This window comes from Podarcis pityusensis, assembly GCF_964106645.2.
Source record: "Podarcis pityusensis genome assembly, chromosome: 6".
Taxonomy (NCBI): Eukaryota; Metazoa; Chordata; class Lepidosauria; order Squamata; family Lacertidae; genus Podarcis; species Podarcis pityusensis.
Window position 1 is genome coordinate 75,279,225 of NC_138030.1, and position 13,883 is coordinate 75,293,107.

The 13,883-nt window shown below is 38.6% G+C and overlaps 1 protein-coding gene across 5 annotated transcripts in view; it reads right to left on the reverse strand.

Moving 5' to 3' along the window:
* Positions 1 to 1,456: 1,456 nt before the first annotated feature.
* The window catches only part of PTBP2 (polypyrimidine tract binding protein 2), a 50,317-nt gene continuing 37,890 nt past the window's right edge, over positions 1,457 to 13,883 (reverse strand). For 2 of the 5 annotated variants that reach the window (XM_081008708.1, XM_081008704.1), the window contains 7 exons: positions 10,805 to 11,000; positions 6,450 to 6,604; positions 4,946 to 4,979; positions 4,446 to 4,538; positions 3,421 to 3,637; positions 3,246 to 3,323; positions 1,457 to 3,123 (listed from right to left, as the gene is read on the reverse strand). In XM_081008708.1, coding sequence (XP_080864834.1) covers positions 2,991 to 3,123; positions 3,246 to 3,323; positions 3,421 to 3,637; positions 4,446 to 4,538; positions 4,946 to 4,979; positions 6,450 to 6,604; positions 10,805 to 11,000 — 906 coding nt within the window. In that variant the 3' untranslated portion in view covers positions 1,457 to 2,990. The remainder of the gene's footprint in view (positions 3,124 to 3,245; positions 3,324 to 3,420; positions 3,638 to 4,445; positions 4,539 to 4,945; positions 4,980 to 6,449; positions 6,605 to 10,804; positions 11,001 to 13,883) is intronic. The other 3 variants (XM_081008707.1, XM_081008706.1, XM_081008705.1) reach the window with 3 other exon arrangements.

Consider the following 13,883-nt stretch of genomic DNA (forward strand, 5'->3'; position numbering starts at 1 on the left):
TCATTCCTGTCTAGTGCGACTTTTAGCTTTTTTCCTAAAGCAGCTATACTCATCTCTGGCATAATAGTGTGTGGAAGCTGCATTGCATGGTAGTGAACATCTTTTGTACTCTGCTTCTTGCACTATAATGTCCATTTTTGTATTGTAAGCTGCCTAGAGATTTTCCAAAGATCAGGAGGAATAAAATGTCTAAAACAACACAAGCACACAACTTAACACACATGTATTTAGATGTGAGGATTGAGGTTACACACACACTTTTTGTTACTGCAAGGGAGGGTTCTCTTCACTATTGGTAGAATACTTGGCCTACCTGTCTCCTAATCTGTGTACTCTGAGATCAAGCAGGACCAGAACCTACAACGTGTTAATGTTGTCACGCAAGTAAGCAGCAATTAAATGTAATGAGTCTGTGCTGTGTTGTTTTCACTATAATGAAACATGGCCCATTAACAAAGTACATGGAATTAAGATATCAAGGTCCAAAGTATCAACATATTGTGACCAATATACAGATGATGGCTGAAAATCAGCAGACTAGTCCAAGGTAGACCCTACTGAAATCAATAAGCAACCATCACTGCTATGTGTGTTTTAAACGCGGGTGATGTTATACTAAAGAACATGAAGTTCAAAGTAATCTGGAATTACTAAACTGTTTAGGTGAAGTTAAATGGAAGAAATGTGTAGTGGCATTTATAGTTTGAACATAAAGGAAGTTAAGTCTGTATTTGACGCCAGTGTTTTTCTGAAAAAGTCAGACTAATCTTTTCAGCACTGTTTAGAGCATGGTGTTGATGACGTGTCCCCGCAACCATTTCCTTCCATCCCCCTCCCTCCCCTTCTCTGTATCTTGAACACAGCCATTGCTAAATTTCTGTATGAGCAAGTTGGCTACTTTGCTTTGAGCCCATGAAGGTTATCTTATGATTAGTGGAAATTTGTTTAGCAGACACAGAAAATGGAAGATGAAACTGCAGCAAAAGCATGGCAAACCTGAAAGGTCAATTAGTGCATAAATCTATTTAAAAAACAGAAAAGATAGAACTTACAAGCTACAATAAAAGTTATGTCTTTAAAGCTGTAGGTTATATAACAGGGTGGGAAATGTTTAATATCGATTTTCATATGTGCTTCAACAAAGCATTTACAATCTTAAATTGGTGAAATATATACACTTTAAGAGATGCCACATTTTCCGTAGCATTTGATTTTCATATTGTATAAATCCAGACAATTATAAAAATCAGATTATTATGCTTTTCCCACCCTGGCAGAGAATAAACATGAATTCAGAAGCACAGTGGAAGTGGAAAACAAAGAAGAAAAGAGAGAAAAGGCAGCAGAGAAAGACAGAAGAGGTGAATACAGAGCTACAGAAGTGTTTATTGAGCATGCTACAGAGGCAAGCAGCGTACACATAAGAAGAAATTAAACAACCATCAAACCTCCCAACTTTGTTAGAAAATTAATTTTTAATTGTGCCGCTTTCAAACTATACTGAAATATTACATTTCTAAAGATGTAAAAACTCAACTAATAGAAAATATACATGACCTTTTTCTACATAGATAACAGAATCTATGACTCTTGGAACTAAGTACATCAATTGCAAAAAGTATTGGTCATTTGAACAGAATCAAGACAACAGTTCGGACTGACAGAGGAACTGCTTTCAAATTAATTAATTTTTCCTGTAGATTCTGAGTCATGTTTATAGTAAAGTCAGATCCATTTCTAGATACAAAATATTTTGAAGAGATTTATTAAAACTGAATATTACAATGCAAGGTAAATTAAGACTAAAGGCACATAAACTTTGGTCCCACCTGGTTGTCAGTTTTGTTTTTGTTTTTGTTTTATAAAGAAAACTGCCACAAAAATTATTAATCTTCCTGCAAAAGTTTGCAATACACTTTCTTCATCCTTGAAATACATGCACCAACTCCTGAACTAGCTAGACCGGTCTGCACATGCTCAGAAATCCACAACCATATTTCAAATTGTAATTACTAACTAAAAATGGCAATATATATTTAAATGCACATAAGTCATGTCAACTTCAAAAAACATCTACAAAAAATATTCAGCCACAAACAAGACATTACTTAGTGCCAACATTTATATGATACGCCCCCAGAGTGTGTGTACAAAAAAGGTTAAGACTTAACAATGCTTTCCCCACAGAGGCTCAAAGCCCGAGGGGTAAAACAAACTAACTAACAAACCCCAAACAAAATAATCATCCTGTCTTTAAAAGAAATTATTTCTCTGCATCTTGTTAACTCTGACTTATGCCTATATCCTTGACCAAACTAAATCTGGAATACACAAGGCCATTTTACTTAATTAAAAAAGAAAGAGACAAGAGAGAAGCACAAGTCAAATGTGCTACATATCTCTTAAAGTAACGCAACATATTTCATAAAAAAAAAAAAAAAGATTCATGAAAGCCAATAAATTCCAAGCAGGAGAAACAAAGCTTAACCCTTTTTACACACTCCTGCCTAATACACATTTGGCATAATCCTGCAAAAGTTAGGTGCAGCGATGTCCCTCTGAAATCAATGCTTTAAAAATCAATAGATTTCAATGGGATGTAGGCAAACCTAATGTTTACTGGATTGCACCCATTAATTCCCATGTAACAATGTGCCCCAGACAACCAATTTTTTAAACTAGTAAATGCAATTCTAGCAACTCTAGGTTTTCCTTTTTTAAGGCACGTATGTTAACTAAGTTGAAAAACTATGGGATTTCCTCAGAATCCCTTTTTAAACAAAATCCTTTCATAAACATATGCAAAACCAGCAGATAATACCACTGCTTCTTCCTTGTAAATCCTTTTTTGTTTTCATTTATACATAAACAATCAAGGAATGGTAACAGCATGAAAAACAGATGTCCATCTCTGGTCCCCGCTTTCCCGAACAGTCATAGATGACAACACTAAACAACGTGATACAACCTTATTATTTTGATCTCGCACTTCAAATGGTTGATTTGGAAAAAGAAACTCTCAGATGATGATTTTCTCCAAGATTGTAATTATGCAGATCAATCAAAGCCTGGATAGCTTCTTCTACTGTTGACATCTGAAGAAGAGCCATCTTGTGATCTCTTCTGGAACAAAGCAATAAAATTAGATACCAAAACAGCACTAGAAAATTGTAACATAAACCTTGTTCTTACCAAAGGCAGCTGTTCTCTCGTTTTAAATGAAGTTTCAAAGAAAACATGCTTACTGAAAAAATTTAAATGCTTTCACAGTTCCCCCAGTATTAGCAAACAGCATGCGTAGGTCATCTTCGGATACTGATGGTCTAAACAAAAAGGGGGACAAAGGGGAGAAGAGAGAGACGATTAGAAGCTAATGTTTGGATCTTGTATGAATCTTTCAGCCGTGTTCCCCACACTTACGGGATATTAGATAAATGAAGAGTTGCAGATGGAGGGAAAATATTCTGAAAGTTTTTTGACCCAGGCTTCTTGAAGCGATGAAGAGGTGAATTGCCAAAGTCTTTAGTCAGTCCTTGGTCATCAAGCCCTTCTCGAGGTAGCTGAACTGTCTGGTGTTTGGAAAGAGTCACACGAATAATCTTTCCATACATTTTCTGTCCGTTCAGATGGCTCATGGCTGGAAAACAAAACCAATTATTCATTTCAGCGTTTCTTCTATTGAATTCAGTATTGTAATTTCTACTCTGTTCAGTGTTTGGGGTGGAGCATTTGATGGCAATTTTCTTTCGATAAATTGACAAATTTAGCTATTATTGCTATCTGGAAATCTTTCAGTCTAAATCTAACTGACAGCTAATCTAAAAGCTGTGCTTATATTGCAAATGTGGCCAGCAAAGCAATAAACAAATTACTTTTTCATACATTGCAAGTCATTATTATGGTCACTGAATTAATACAAATTATGATTTCAATAGGGCTTTGTTTTCTTCAGACGTATGTTAAGTTTATGGGCAAGGATCCAAAAGGCCATACACATTGAGCTCCACATGCACCAGGTTTTTCAAGACCCTCACACCCGCCCCCCCCTTCCCAAAAGCTATGCCTTAAGATGCAGTTATATTTGATGTGACTAGGGAGATATACAAGGAAGGGAGAAAGCTTCAACCCTTCACCTGTGCAAGCAAGCAAGCATTTTATGTGTACACAGGGCTCTTTGGATCCCAACCATGGTATTCACAAAAGGAGCTTGTGTTAATAACAAGGAACTCTCTGGCCTAGCAAGTCACTCAAAAGCAAGGGGAACTTCAGGATCAGATTTCCAAAGCAGTGTAAGAAGTTGTGATATGAGGAAAAAAACATTCTTCCTACACAATCTCAGATTTTAGAAAGATTAGAAGCAAACGCTGAAATTTAAACATGGCTTGAAGGACACCGAAAACTAACGTTTAAGTGGCAAATAAGAGAGAAAAACCCACTAATCTCACCGAGCTGTGATTGGTTTCCATCAGCCATCTGTATAAGAGCACTGTCTTTCTTATTGTATAAAATCTTCACACGCTGCACATCCCCATAAACACCTTTTTAGAATCAGAGAAGTAAATCCAAAAGAAACAACGTTTTTAAGGATAGCTGAATATCACATTTTGACATATCAATGAAACATTTGGAACATGTCTCTCACTTCTCCCAACATTCACGCAAATGAATAAAGAAGAACAAGATTTTGAATAGGTGAATTTTGAAAAAGAAGACATTTTTTTGATAAACCCTCAAAGCTATGTGAATGATATTAAATTAAAGATCATGCAAAATAAAAAAGCATGCATTAAAAGAAAAATTTGCATCTATGGAGAGCTTTAAAAAACAGCAAAAGAAAAATAGCAAAAGATTTACTATTCAACTTTAAAGCCAAAGTGCTAGCTACAAATAAGGTGAAACAAATAATTAAATCAATAATAAAAGTATAGTGCTAACGATAACATACCGAAGAGGGTAAACAGACTTTGGGGCGTAACCATCTTTAGAAGGAGAGAAGAGCAAGCAGCATAAGACAAGAAGAGAGAAGAGTCGAGGAAGAGCGGAGATGAACAGATCATCCATAACGAAGGGTGGTTCCCGCAGAATGGTGAGGTGGTCATGGATCATGGTTCAAGGCGGTTAATTGGGGCAAGTTGGTCCGAGGAACATTTTGTTCAAGCACAGAAGCATGAACATAGGGGAATGGAGACAGGGGGTGTAGACAAGGTAGGCAGAGGAGAAGACAGGGAAGGGCGTGGGAATTTGGGAAGAGACAGGGAAAGGGTAGGTGAGAACAAAGGGAGAAGGATGAAATGGGGAAGGGAAACAGCAATGCAGAAGAAAAATAAGGAAGTGGGGAACAAAAAAAAAATAAAATATAGGTCAGTACATAGGAAATGCAGGAATTTGGTCAGAAAATGGTTGGTTTATGTATTGTACAAGAAAACTGAGTAAAATGTAGTCACCCAAGACAAAATATGGGTAAAGTACATCCATATCAAACAGTAAATTACGTCTCATCTGAATGTGAAAAGAAAAGAAAAATCCATGCAATAGAAACTTAAAACAAAAACAAGCCCAACTCTAAACTTTAACTGCATAAGCATGGCTGGTTATGAAATGCAGGCAGGAGTTTTTCAAAATGGCACTCTGATCCAAGCATTTTAATGTGCAAGAGTGTAAATGACAAAAATGAGAAAAGCATAATGGCTCATATTTAAAAAGAGGCCAATAAAAAAATGAAACACATATTCAAAGGAGACAAAAGGATACAAACTATCCCACATTTCATACCAGCTTTCACAGCAAGTCAAAGTAAAGGTACAAGATGATAAAATGCAAAACTAAAGAAAACCTCTTCGATTTCAGAGTTAAAGAAGTATTGAAGTAAAGTGTTGTTGTTGTTTTTAGGAGAAAAGATGAATAAAAACTGTGAAGGAAAGATAAAATTACTAAGAGAGATTGAAGAGTGCTGCAGCAAGATCTTTGGGAGAACCTTCAAAGAAAAATGTGTTAGAGCTGTTCACAAATTAATACTACAAAAATGCAATGACATGTAAGCATGAAATGAACAAGCAAATAATTAGCTCAGGCAAAACAGAACAGCAGTTTTCTTAAGAACCAATTTACAAAATGGAGCACATAGGTACTTGGAAAAATAAACTAAAAGGCATCCAGATCATGCAATATTTACCATATTTTTCTTAGGAAAAATAGGTAGCCGAATAGCAAAGGGTATTTAAAAGATGCTGGCTACCTAGGAAAACAGAAGTATTTAACTATAACAGAAACAATTTATTGGACTCTAATTGTAAAACAACCTTGAGTAGCATGGGGGGGGGGGGGAGCCACTGATCTTAATAAATAAAAAAAAGTAGAAGCAAGCTCAAGATAAAGAAGCACTTAAGCAGTTTACAAAATGAAGCATGGTAAAGGGAAAAAAAGAAGGGTGAACAAGTAGGTTCACTGACCTCTTCATTTAAATTGCTAACCAGGAGGACTGTGTTGCCACCAGCTGAAACTCCAGGCATACCCACACGGCCGGCAGCTGCCGCGGCAGCAGCAGCAGCAGCATTTGGAATCCCCAATGGACTCAGCGCTCCTGGAACAGCTGCAACAGGAAGCCCTAATTTTAAAATAAAGCATATTTTACGAAACACACACAAGTCGTTCCAATATAATCTAATTTAGAAGTGTTGTGTTGGTTTTGCGCCTTTGTCCAGATCTATCCATTTGTAGGTTGACCTATGTGGAATTCCGCTTCTTTATGACAAACCAATGTTCCAAAGAATCCTGAGAGCGAAAACCTCGTTACCAGTTCACTAGCACGCGACACAGAACCTTGCATTTCCTCCCTATCAGTCCCTAGCTTACCATTTCAGTTAACACAAACACTATCCTGTAAGAAATAGCTCACTGAAGGTGTTTGTGCTTAATTTACCCATCAGAAATCTATGGCAGCTTCAATGGCACATGAAAACAAGTCACACTAAACAAATGGGTCAAGCACTTTCAAGTTCAGCTACTCAATAAGGCGTGCCTCCAACATGTCTTTAACTATAAGAAAACAAAGACAAGAGAAATACATTTGACCTGCTCCTTTGATATTTTGCAAATATCTAAGATAGTGAGGGAGGCTTATAGCCAAAAACCATCAAATAATAGTAATAATAATAAATTTATTATTGATACCCTGCGCACCCGGCTGGGTTTCCCCAGCTACTCTGGACAGCTTCCAGCGCATAGAAAAACAAAATAAAATATCAAACATTAAAAACTACCCAATATAGGGCTGCCTTCAGCAAATGTCTTCTAAAAGCTGTGTAGTTCTTTATCTCCTTGACTTCTGATGGGTCTAAATCTTGAGTCTAAATCCTGTGAGGAACATCATTCCTCCTACCACTGAAATCATCACAACTTCTTGCAACGATATACAGTTTGAGAAAAGGCCCAGAGCCACAAAGCACCAAATCTCAAGTCTAGACAGTCACTCCTCCTAACACAGAAACCACAACTTCTTAAATCAAATGCTTTCTAAAAGAAAATGCTGTAGATAAGGAGCAACAAGTAACACCATGACACACCTTTCCCAGAATCCTTTATTCACAAGCTACCTGTGCTAGATGTAGAAGTCATGTGTACCTAAGGTCTTATAAGAGCTGTTTGTTCAATACAGTCTAAATATTATTCAATGCTGCAGAGATTAATTGAAAAATGTGCATGTACTATCAGCTGAACCCTTTGGAGATTAATGGGAGAACACCCTGTAGCAGCGCTGTAGCTGCTAAAGAGCTACTAGGTGCACAATGCCATCTGCAGCACTCACCTCACCTAAGGATGTTTTAAAAATTAACAAAACAAGCTTTTTACCAAAAAATAAAACAAAACCTGGAACATTAAAGCTTCCATATAAAGAATGTGTGCTTGTTCTGAGAACAGAACATTTCCAGTTTAAAAAAACCCAGTTGCAGCTGTTGTCATTCCTCTGCTCCATCAACCCACAAGAAAACGGAAGTACAGTCAACTTCACCCAATGACTCACCCAGCTCTCCCTTACCAAGAGCTCTCCTGGCTCAAGGTGTAGTTTGGAAGAATATTACCACCTTCATTGTGGCTGGGTGATCCGGGAAGCTACTGTGGCTTGTGAGGATGTTTAAAGGGGGTAATTTAAAGGGTGGTGCTTTTTTTGGAAGACTGCTTTAAATTACTCTTAATCTTCCTCTTTAAGCACTCTGCCAATCTGTAGTGAGTGAATACAAAGCATTTTCCCCAAAAAAACTCACTCAAAGGTGATAATGATCTCAGCCTTTAGCACTATTACCCTTTTCATTTTAAAGTCATTTTTTTAAAAATCCCTTTTCAGCTGCTATGATTGTATGAAAGGGTGCTAAAAAAAGTCTATGGTTTTATTGCAAATTACCCTCTAAAAGTTACTCTTTTTCAACTCTCTGCCATACTCCTTGTTTTATTGATTAAAATGGTTGTGTTTTTCCTCCTACTAAAGGCCAGAGAAGAGCAAACACATGCAAACATTACACAAGATATGGGCACAGCCCCCACTCCTTTTACACATAGTATTTCCTTAAGGGAGCTATATGTAGGCAAAACCTTCTGAACCACATTTCTCGCGTTATGAATTCATTTTTTAAAATTCAAACATAAAAACTTAAGAAGAACCCTACTGCTCCCAGTGGCCAACTATGGCCAACTAGAACCTTATGTGAAGTTCACAAGCAGAATGGAAGTGCAACAACACACTGTCTACTGGTGTTCCTAACAACTGGTATTCAAAGGCATGCTACCTCCACAGCATCAGAGGAAACACACACATTTTGCAACAACTATCATGACAGCATCTCTCCAGCCACACTGGTCTGGCGCCAACACATTCCTTTTCTCACAGGCACCAGGTTACAACTTCCCTTTTCCCCCATGCATCTGGTTTGCTGATAAAGTTTGTGGATGCTGTTGTTGTTTTATGTATTGATTTGCTACATGCTCATATCCATTGTTTTTAACCATGTTGAATAAATTTACTAAAGCCAATTCAACGCTAATTCTTTCTTACAACTAGGTATTACTTGTAGCATAAGGACTCACAGAGAAGACTGACAGCGATTGGCTTATTCACAGAAAATACAGGAGTGAATTCTGGTGAAAGTATCCAAATGCAGACAGAAAGGACTCAAATGCATCTTCAGTTTTAAATTTGCGAACTTTTAATTCCCAACCCATCCCCTGGGTTAAATTAAGTCACCACCATCATGTTATTGCTCTTAAGATACACAAATAGACATAGTGAACTTCTGGCATTTCTCCTCATCCAATTTTCTTTAATAGAGTACAAATTTTATATCATCAATCGAAATCAAGCACTTCTCCTAATAGATTGAAACTGAGTTTTTCTATTTGTAAATTGGCCATCCTTTTTAATGAGCAGTTATCCTTTTGCAGAAGAAAAAATTGTATGAGGAAACATATCATACGTATACATCTGGGCCAATGATATCCATTAAAGTTTTACCTTTTAATCCTGGATACCCAGAAATAGCACCAGACTGTATATACCTCAGATGAATTAAAGAATGAAAGTTAAGAGAAAGTATGAATAGCACTGCACTAGTTCTGAATATTATGTTACATCAGGAGATAGCAGACATGGACAGCAGAGCCCCAATGTTGTTGGGGGGTTTTTAAACTGAGGGATTGTATCTAAACTTCACACGGTCAGGAAAATCACTAGCTCATGTGCACCTAAGTATTTCTCAAGAGAACATTCTTGCTTCTATATTTAATGGGGCCTGGCTGATAAATAAAATAAACAGAATCAAATTACATGCATAATCACCTATAGCCATACTCACAGTTCAGTGCATTTCCCCTTGAAGCAATATTCATCAGCACAAAGCAAAAAGTAAATTTAATTGTCTTTCGACAAAAATGTGTTGCCCCAATGAAGGGAAAGAGTAATATGATTTCAGCAACAAGGTTGCCCCCACCCCACTGCTTACACCACAGAGAGGAAAGCAAAAGGAAAATGAGAAATAATTCTCAACTCTGCAGCAAGAACACATGGAAAGAAGTAAACATAAGAATTACATTTTCAAACTTATTAAAAATGCCTTGATATGCCACTGAGCTACACTGTAATACATATATAGAGACTGTAAACCTGGCAGTAGATGACATGAGAGTGGCTATAACTTAACGGTAGAGAAAATGCTATACACAGAGAAGGTTTAAAGTCATGTCTGAAGCAGTAAGGTTTCATCAGTTCTGTGATGAGAAGACCACATTGCTTCAGTTTTCATAAAAGAGGAACCATAGCGATATAGGAGTTAATGCATCTGAGATTGAGGGAAAAGCCAGGTGCTCTTGCTCTCAACTATGTGGGGCCAAGCAATCCCCATCCAATAATACTAGAAAAGGCCTTACATGAAATAGCACATGTATTAAGATTCATTTTATAGGTTCTGGGGGGTACCCAATGAATATAAAACATATGTAGTAAAGAAATGGAATAAAAGAAGCTGAAATAATGGGCAGCCCTGTTAGCTTCAGTAGCAGGTACTCAAGTTAAAAGACTGGGAGGGATACAGGTTAAAAAGGAGTGAGGAATCAGCTAATGTGAACAGAATTTGTTGAAAGGGAAGAAAAGTTTATTGAAAGTAGTAATCAACAGACCTATTCTTCAGAGCTCAGGGTCTACTTTATTCAGTATTCTCATTAATGATTGCATGGATAAAAAGTTAATACAATCTGCAGATACTATCTTAGAAGACGTTGTAAATAATGAGAATGGAGAGAGAAAGAAACAAAATCATACCTAGAAGAGAGGTCTCCTTTGCAAAGGCAGCAGCAATAGCAGGATCCAAAGCTGGTTGGCCATCACCAGAGGGAAGGTCAGGGCGAGTATAATCCCTACTTTTATCATTATTATACTTTACATTCAAGTTGACCAATTTGGAAAAATCAATCCGTAAGGTACAACAGGCATTATAAATATTCTGACCATCTAATGCCTAGAAAAATAGGAAAACATTAATGAAGATCACATGACAGATGTTACAGCTGAGGTTTAACCATATATACCCATACGTCCACTGAAATAAATATGAAAATGTTTAAAGTGCATCACCACATACATGGAACTGGATACTATCAAATATTATATTCAATAGTAGTTGGACATTATCAGCTAGATAATGCTGATATACTTGGTTTAACTTTGTATTATTTTTTATTTTACAAAAAGCGGGGATGTAAGGTAAAAAGACAGCCAGGAAATTACAGACTGGTTAGCCTAGCTATTCTAGAAAATTTACTAAAACCATTGGAACTAGAATTACCGTATTTTTCTGTGTACAGTGGCACCCCGCAAGACGAACGCCTCGCAAGACGGAAAACCCGCTAGACGAAAGAGTTTTCCGTTTTGGAGGCGCTTCGCAAAACGAATTTCCCTATGGGCTTGCTTCGCAAGACGACAGCCCATAGGGAAATCTCAGGGACAGCGGGGAAGCGCAGCGGGTCTTCCCCACTGTCCTCGGACCTCCTCCTCCGAACGGTGCTCCGAAGCCGGGCGGCGGGGCGGGAACACCTTCTGAAGGCGGGCGGGGGGCGAAAGTCTTTGCTCCCCCCTGCCTGCCTGTCCCGGAGGGCTTTTAAATCGCCCCGGACAGCGGAGAAGTCCTCCGCTGTCCCGGGGCGATTTTAAAATGCCGCCCGCCAGCATTTTAAGATCGCCCGGACAGCGGAGAAGTCCTCCGCTGTCCCGGGGTTTTTTAAAATGCTGGGGGTGGGAAGAAAAGCCCTTGTCCGTCCCCCCCCCCAGACTTCAGAAGAGGTCCGGGGACAGACTGTCCCCGGACCTGGCCTGAAGGCGGTTTCCCTAGGAACGCATTAATTGATTTTCAATGCATTCCTATGGGAAACCGTGCATCGCAAGACGAAAAACTCGCAAGACGAAGAGACTTGCGGAACGAATTAATTTCATCTTGCGAGGCACCACTGTATAAGACAATGGTTTTTGCTAAAAAATAATTAGTAAAAAAATGGGGGTGTCTTATACATGGATGGTGAATGCACAGGGACTCTGGTGGCCCGGGCTCAGGTTCAGTCTCTGGCATGGGCAGCCTGGGCTTAGGTTTGGGTTCTGATGTGGGTGGTTTGGTCTTGGGTTCTGGCAAGGGTGGCCTGGGTTTGGGCTTGGGTGCGGGCAGCCTGGCCCCAGCTGGCTTGGGCTTGGGTTCTGGCACAGGCAGCCTGGGCTTGGGTTCGGGCTCTGGCACAGGCAGCCTAGGCCTGGGTTCTGGCCTAGGTGCCCTGGGCTTGGGTTTGGGCAGCCTGGGCATGGGTTTGGGCTCTGATGTGCATGGCCCGGGCTCAGGTTTGGGCTCACAGCAGCCAACCTGATGCCTATGGAAAACATGTAAGCAGGCCCCGAGCACAAGAACACTCTCCCCTCCTGCAGTTTCCAGTAACTGGTGTCAGTTACGAAGTTCAAAACAGGTATTTCCTTCCTCAGATCTAAACTTCAGTGATGATACTTTCCACTGAAACAGAGGTGAACATAGCTACTACAGATTCCTTCCCTCAGATGAAATGAAATGGGGTTATCAATGCAAGCCTTCCAGATGAGTGAAACACCCAGTGGCACAGCTGGATGACAGTAGTTTTAAGGGCAGAAACTGAACATCTTTTCATATCCAACTCCTGCAAGGCTTCAATATAATGTATATTATAAGTATGAAAAAACATGCCCCCAAAATAAGCTCGAACAGATACCATACAGGCACAAAAGCATAAAATATATGTTATGTTGTCATGTACCCTATTAAATTGTAAAAATAAATATAGAAGTTCCTTTCCAACTTCAAAAATGAGGAAACAAGAAAAACCTGAGCTCACAAGTGACTCTAAATGAGCATCCATAAAAGCATCTCACAGCATGCATGCACATAATTAGCATCTCTTAGATGATGCAAACATTTGCCATCTGTTTTGAGACCTCAAGGAAACCAATCCAACCTATGGAACACAAGCTCTGACACTATGAATAGCTGTGGTGATAACGCTTTTCCCTGTCTCACACCTCTTCTCAAATTTCTCTCTCATCTCTCTCCCGTCTTCAACAGTATCTTATCACCACCTCAGTCAAGAAACACCAAGCAATGTCAAAGTATATGGACAGCAGGTGTACTAAAAAAATGAAATGGCACTGTCCTCCAGGCACATTGAAACCGAGAACAGAGTGGCTGGATCAAGGAATGTGTTTATCTGAAAACAAAGTAACACACAACAATGTTGCAACACTTGTCAGTTTGACAATATTCCTGTGAAGAGAACTAATCAAGGCCTTTCTTTCAGAATTAATTGGCAGTGAGCTGTGCTGCAACATATAGCTGATTAATCAAACTGATCACTTAAAAACTTTTTGATTAAGGAAGAGTTTCCAATTAATTGAGCAGATTAAAAGTAGGAGTAAACTAACACATGTTTCTGTTAAATCCAGATTTTAATGTATTGCTGGTTATTTTTGATGGAGACATCTGATCTTATATGTATATACAAATTACTTGCACACTTGATCTTAAAAGTCAACGTTTATCCACCATGATGGTATGCATAGAAGAGCTTATTTATAATTCGGTGTGTTTTGCAAAGGCAGAAATTTTAAGGCAATGGCAACGTCAGATGCTTCAGCTACAATAACAACAGTCTGATAGGGAAATAACCCAACCTGAGCCAATGTGAAATAAAGAGAATCATTTTATGCCAGAATTCACTTTTTCAACCTGAATAGCAAGTCTGAACGTCATAGGCACTTCATAGCCAACAGTGATGTTGACAAGGCTATTTTCATCAGACTCCTTAGGAAATGCTACTTCATCTAGGTGCTTGATTTT